Source organism: Paroedura picta, chromosome 4 (assembly GCF_049243985.1).
Source record: "Paroedura picta isolate Pp20150507F chromosome 4, Ppicta_v3.0, whole genome shotgun sequence".
NCBI lineage: Eukaryota > Metazoa > Chordata > Lepidosauria > Squamata > Gekkonidae > Paroedura > Paroedura picta.
This window is the reverse complement of record NC_135372.1, coordinates 109,003,171-109,009,336: the sequence shown is the minus strand read 5'-3', so window position 1 is coordinate 109,009,336 and position 6,166 is coordinate 109,003,171. Positions and strand designations below refer to the sequence as shown.

The window sequence follows — 6,166 nt, the reverse complement described above, 5'->3', positions numbered from 1 at the left end:
AGGGCCTTCTCTGCAACCTCAGAGCAGGAAGAAATACCAGTCGGCCATCTTCCTGTGCTAGGTGAAACCTGGAAACTACTAATAGAATGTCTAGACTGGAATACAATACAACCCACTCACTGAAAAGGCAGATTGTGCAGCCAGTGCATTGACCCTTCTGGATGAGGCAAGAGCCACTAAAATGCTACCTTCCTTGTGAGTAAGGCTGAGGAGCAGGAGGTTAGAGGCTCAAGAGGAGGGTTCATCAATCTAGTTAGTACTAAAGGTAATGTCCACTGAAGGACAATATGGGCTGCAAGAGGAAAGGTATTGGACAGCCCCTTTGAAAAGTGCTGGACTAATCTGTGAGCAAAAATAGTAGTTCCATGCACTAACTCATGAAATGAAGACCCACCAGGTGGGTCTTCACTGAAGACACTGTTGAACTATCTGATGATCTAGAAAGGGAATGCTGAGAGTAGCTGTCAGTTAACGGACAAGGGGGTAGGGAGAGAAACCTAGGTCACCAACACAGCTATATGCAGTGACCAAACCACAGCCTTGAAATTACAGACAATGAAACTTTATTGTGTTTCATAAACCATGTCAATGATAGGAATACGGTTCCAACTCAATAAATGAAAAACAGCAATAAATAGCAACAATAAATGAAAAACAGTGTTACGTTATCTAGGCCTCTCTGACAAACTTATCGCATAAAAACAGACAACTGTACCACAAAACCTCTTTGCTGGTAGTTTTGCTACTACTGAGTTCTTAGCCTAAATGCAAGTTTACTTCTTGTATTTGGGCCCTCCCTCTTTTTAAGTAGTTTTCTACTGCCTCGTCAAAGGTCTGAAGTGTCCAACGCTTTGCGTCACCAAATGGAAAAAAATCATACTTCTGTACAGTGCGCCGTGGAGCATTGGCAGTCTGGAATACCACATCATTTTGGGAACCACATGCATAACTGATGTCATTTTGAACAGGGTGCAATGTTGCTGAGGGAACAGAGTCTTCCAAGCCTATCTGGGAATGATGAGCGTCACCCCCCAAGCTAGAACAAGGAGTCCTGACAGCCACTTCTAAACAGGACAGTGTGTTTTTTGAATGCCTACCCCGGTCCTCCACGTTTTGAGGTTTTACCATCCCTATTTTCCGTTTCCGTCTACTCAGCATGTACTCTGAACACCTTCCTTGAAAGTAAGGCAGAGATTTCTTCAGGGGCTTTGGGCAGCCTTGCTGGGAAACTTCTGCATCCTGGGTATCTTCAAACAAAACTCCCCTTGGAATATGGGAACAGGAATCAAGCTTTAGTATCTTTGAATGCCTTTCCTGCTTCTTGCTTGGTAGCTGCATAAATCTTTTCACCGATTCAGGTACATTGGACTCCATATGTGACTCATTTTCCGATCTCAAGTACTGCCTGAAATATTCCTGACATTCTGCCGTCTTCACTACTGGGATTATGGAACAGGGCTTCAGCCAAGCCACAAAGTCCTGCAATTCTTGAAAAGATGAGTGGTCTGAATAAGGAACAATGTAAGCATCGGGGTGATTGATCTTTACTGCTCGACTGGTGGGGAGGATAGCTATGGTTGGATGCCTCTGGTTCCAGTTGATCATATTTGCTTGGCAGATTTCTGAAAAATCCACAACATGAATCCAACCAGCTTCTTCCTCAGTTCTGAACACATTCTCCAGCTCCAGTAGCTTTATCAGTTCAAGCTTCCTAGGACTCACCACAATCCAAGTGCCAAATTCTTGAGCTAGCTGTACCAAGAGGGACTCTTTTCCCAAAGTGTAGGTACCTGAAAAGGATAAATAATCACTTTAATGTTCAAAGGTTATCTGGGATGATCCTGTTAATTCAACCTGCACAGATCATTTCAGAGAAATCTCTGGACTTTTGGATATAGCAACAGTTTCGCTGCTAGACTTAATAACTAATGAAACCAAGAGTTCAAGGAACTGAAACAACAAACCTTCTTTGATAGAGACTAAGTTCACACTTTAAAATACTTGTAAACTTGTCATTGTGAATACCTATCCATACTCTGATTTTCCGTAATCTGCAGAGCTATAAATTGGATATTATCTTTGGTAAGACACTGGAACAGCAGGCTTTAAGCAGTGACTGGACAGATACTTTTCCTGGATGCTTTAGGCTGATCCTGCATTGAGCATTGATTAGATGGACTATATGGCCCCTTTTCAACTCTATGATTCTTATAAATGGAAAGACACCTTGTTCTAAAAAATTAAATCAGTTTCATTTTTATGCTCTGCTTATTTGGATTGTCACAATAAACTGGCCTGCTACCCACTCTGTTAAAATGTCAGCTTGCCTCATCCACCATCTGGAAATTTCACCCCAATTTTGTAGGTCTGCTCACCAATTTTAACCAGGTGATTGGGGTGAGCCCGGATCAGCTCTTTGATTTGCTCAGTGGCCTTCTGTCGGGATGGCAGGATACACTCAGGATAGCAGTTGGTAGTGTCCAGGTAGAGAACGTTAATCAGTTTTGAGTTCTTCAGAGCCGGTTCCTGCTGCATGTCAGGATTGTAACGAAAATCACCTGCTCAAGAAAATATCACAGGTTTTCAGACTAAAATACCCATCTCTAAGTCAAGGGAAACTGTTAGAAGGTGGCAAAAATAGACCCATCATCATTTCAGTTATAATGTCGTCATTTATCTTTTGCAGTATCTTCGAAGAGTTAGTATGTCTAACAGACTGTTATTTACCCATGACCAACAGGGCAGTGTTGGAGATGAAGGGAGATTTACATTTGTGCTCCCATGCCCAAGACAAAACCTCAGCCAATGTACTATAATAGCTACCAATAGCTCATGATAGTGAGAACTGTGCCGTGCTGCAGAAATGGAAACCTATTTACTTAATTTATACCTCACCTTTCTCCTCAAACGATCAAAAGCAACTTACAGTGCATCACTTCCATTTTATCCTCATAATAGCTTTGTAAGGTAGGTTAAGAACTGGCCCAAGTTCACTCAGCGAGTTTCCATGGCAGAGCAGGAATTCAAGTTTGGCTCTCCCTGATTCGAGTCCAATACTCTAACAACTACACCACACCATATGAAGGTACATTTTTAGAGATCAGTCACAGGAGTCCTAACACCTCTCCGCTAAAAAGTAATTGTCATTAGCAGTTAGAGAAAAATTAAGAGGAAGTAAAGTTGGGTCTTGTAGGAAAGTATTGGGAAGAGTTCAAAATATGAGGTGCCATTTCATAATTCATACCTGTGTAGAGGATGACACCAAAGTAGCCTTCAAAGAGGAACATGACAGATCCAGGACAATGGTTAGCATCTATCAAGGTCACAGTCATAGTTTCTTGGCCAATGGAATCCATAGGCATGACATGGCTCTGTCCCACTTCAAGGGGGCGGATCCAGCACTCAGCAACCTGGACTCAAAATGAATGCATGTTACAGTCAACTGCAGGATCCTTTCATGTCAGCGGTTTTCAATCTTGAAGAAACAAAAGGCCCCATGAAATTTTTTTAAGAACCAACAAGCCCTCCCCTTTTCCCTCACCAATAGCCACCATATGTCACAAAGCCCCTTTTCAAAGTATATCGAAAGCTATATGTGCCTCACAGAAGCCTCCATCCTCTACTGCCCTCTAAAAATTATAGTAAGAATTATATCAGCAACATTTTAAAAGCAAGTGTACGTATGGCCTACAAAGGTCAGTTCTTACAACAGTAAGAAATATTGTAAGGCTACAATTTAAAAGCCCACATTCTAATCAATCTGTCCCCACTTTCTTTGGACAGGATTTTGTACTTGGAACTGCAAGATAAACCCAGTATTGATTAATAACTCCCAGGTAGCGGTAGGCAAGAGCCTGGAAAAGCTTTCAGAGCTGCTCAAAGAAATAGCATATCTAGTATCACACAAAAAAACCTCCTGTATTCAGCTGAAAATCCATAATTTTTATTTATTTCTCGAGTCATTATTAACCTTGTACTTCATTAGTCCAACTCAGCCAAGTAGGACTGAACAATGAAATCCTGGTGGGTTTCCTGTTCACTGATCAGGAAATTAGGTGCCTACACAGTGGTGGTGGGTCTGAGAAAACTGAGAGGACTCCATTTTCATGTAAGATTACAAAAAATTCACAGACTATGAAATTTTGAGCTCAAACACTCCAGTTTGAGAAGCACTGCCATAAGGAATACAGTAGAAAATCTGACAGATCTATATGTACCTTCAATTTCAAATGCAAGATTTGACCAGTAATAGGAGAACAATAGATAGGCTGGTTCCAGGTGCTAGAAAGCCCCACTGTATGGTCACTGTGCATGTGAGAAAGAAAGAATAAGCGAGCTTGGCAAGCTTTTCTTATATTCCAGAAATCCACCGCAATGGGTGTGCCCGCAATCAAAGCCCCGTTCATCAGTCCGGCTCTTTCAGTCTCCTGCAAAACAAAGAGAAACATGTGAATATCATCAAAAAGTGAGGTTGGGAGAAAGAACCTGAAATATAGATTGGGATACTTGATGTTCAGAATAGGATGGTCTCCCATCAAGAGTATGAACTGGACCAAGACAACACAGAACTGTCTTGGAAGTAAATCCCACTGAATTCAATGTTAACATTATCAATCCATGAACCTCATAAAATCAAGTCTTCAACAAACATATCAAGGATTTGGTTGTTACAGATCCTAGTGTAGATTTCTAAGAACTGTTTGAATACTGTCCTACTCTCTCAGTAAGAAAAGGATTAGCTGTTTGTTCACTGTATGTACTGTGCAGTAGTGCCCCAGCCACACAAGCCGTTTATGCAATATCATAATTCAGCTGTAGTAGTAGCATTATCTCTTTCCTGGGATCTGTGAAATTTCTCCACAAATCAGAATGCACAGACTATGATGGGTGCAACGTATTTATCACTTGTTATAATTTTTGAGGGATACCATTTAGGTAAGTAGTTTCTACGGGCTCATGATCCAGGCCAGGTGGTAGTCTAAAACTGAGAGGAAGAGAAGCTATGAAATCAGAGAACCTGTTACATGTACTGTTATAATATTCAGTCACCGATTTAAATACAGATACACTATTCAAGACTACCCCATGAAAAACATTCAAAGTCAAGGGATTTTTTTTAACAGCCCCCCCCACTCCCCTCCAAAAAAGACTGTTGAAAATCACACATTAAGTCAGTGAATAAATTAAGGCGGCATGAAGGATTCATGTACTGTTCTTCAATTATATAACAGATGAGGTCTGCTCTACAGGACTTCTTCCAACCAAACCGCGCTGGGAATGATCAGTGAGCCTGTGGTGGAGAAAGGCCAGAAGGGTGTCCGGACGGATGCAAGGGCCAGGCAGAGAATGGCAAAAGTGCACCACGCTTGCCAACCCCCCTCGGAAGGGCCTGCAAGGATCTTGTGCTAAGTAAGATTCTACTCGGTGCCCACAAACGCACAATCGATCACAAGAGGTCTTACGGGAAAGCCTGTAGTCAAGCGAAACTGGGATTCCTTTCGAGGAAACACGCACGTCGGGCGGCACGGGTCCGGGCGCAGTCGGAGGGAAGCCGAACCTTGCCAAAGGTTTGCCGCGGTGCGCGCTGCTCCAGAGCCAACTCGGGCCCCTCCCCAAATCAGGCGCCGCGAGGAAGAGAAAGAGGGCTCCCGCTTTAAAACAAAACAAAAAGCATGTTAGGATTTGCACCCAAATGCTCGAATCTGAAAGAGTGGCGGCGCAGCTATCCGCTGCTTGGATCCCCGTTCAAATCCCGCGCATTACTGGCCGTTAACACGCTTCCTACCGCTCAACAACCACCGCTTAAAAAGGGTACGTCTACTCGCTCACATGACACTGCAGTACACGCGCATGCGCCGCAAAAAAATAACAAGAGGGGAGGGGAAAAAAGCTTGCTCCGTTTGAGACCGGCTAGCGAAGCAGGGGTGGCCGAGCTGCGGCTGTCCAGATATCCATGGACCACAATTCCCAGCATGCAGGGGCTCATGGGAATTGTAGTTCACGGATATCTGGAGGCCCGCAGCTTGGCCGCCCCTGGTCTAGGGCTAAAGGACTAAATTCTATGCAGGTTCTCAATTCCGGTTCCGACAAAATCCTAGATGAAAAGTGGTTGCGCCTCACCCAAAGTATAAACGAACAAGCGTCAGCATTTTACTTGAGAGGAGGT

General features: G+C 43.3%; 1 protein-coding gene across 2 annotated transcripts; it reads right to left on the bottom strand.

Moving 5' to 3' along the window:
- Positions 1 to 540: 540 nt before the first annotated feature.
- DCLRE1B (DNA cross-link repair 1B) lies at positions 541 to 5,924 on the bottom strand. 2 transcript variants are annotated; one of them, XM_077334947.1, is made up of 6 exons: positions 5,786 to 5,924; positions 5,463 to 5,651; positions 4,218 to 4,427; positions 3,245 to 3,410; positions 2,376 to 2,558; positions 541 to 1,790 (listed from the first exon to the last, which is right to left on the bottom strand). In XM_077334947.1, exons 3-6 carry the CDS (start codon positions 4,404 to 4,406, stop codon positions 757 to 759), a joined length of 1,572 nt encoding a protein of 523 aa, XP_077191062.1. In that variant the 5' UTR covers positions 4,407 to 4,427; positions 5,463 to 5,651; positions 5,786 to 5,924; the 3' UTR covers positions 541 to 756. The 2 variants fall into 2 exon arrangements, with proteins under 2 accessions (XP_077191062.1, XP_077191063.1); XM_077334948.1 differs by having other exon boundaries at positions 5,830 to 5,848.
- Between the last annotated feature and the right edge of the window lie 242 nt (positions 5,925 to 6,166).

What these genes read in the sequence shown, in the direction of transcription:
- DCLRE1B (XM_077334947.1), bottom strand. Translation starts at nt 4,406, where the DNA reads ATGAACGGGGCTTTGATTGCGGGCACACCCATTGCGGTGGATTTCTGG. An exon ending in TGGTGTCATCCTCTACACAG is followed by an intron (nt 2,559 to 3,244) that starts GTATGAATTATG and finishes TTTCTTGAGCAG; the next exon opens with GTGATTTTCGTTACAATCCT. An exon ending in CAATCACCTGGTTAAAATTG is followed by an intron (nt 1,791 to 2,375) that starts GTGAGCAGACCT and finishes TATCCTTTTCAG; the next exon opens with GTACCTACACTTTGGGAAAA.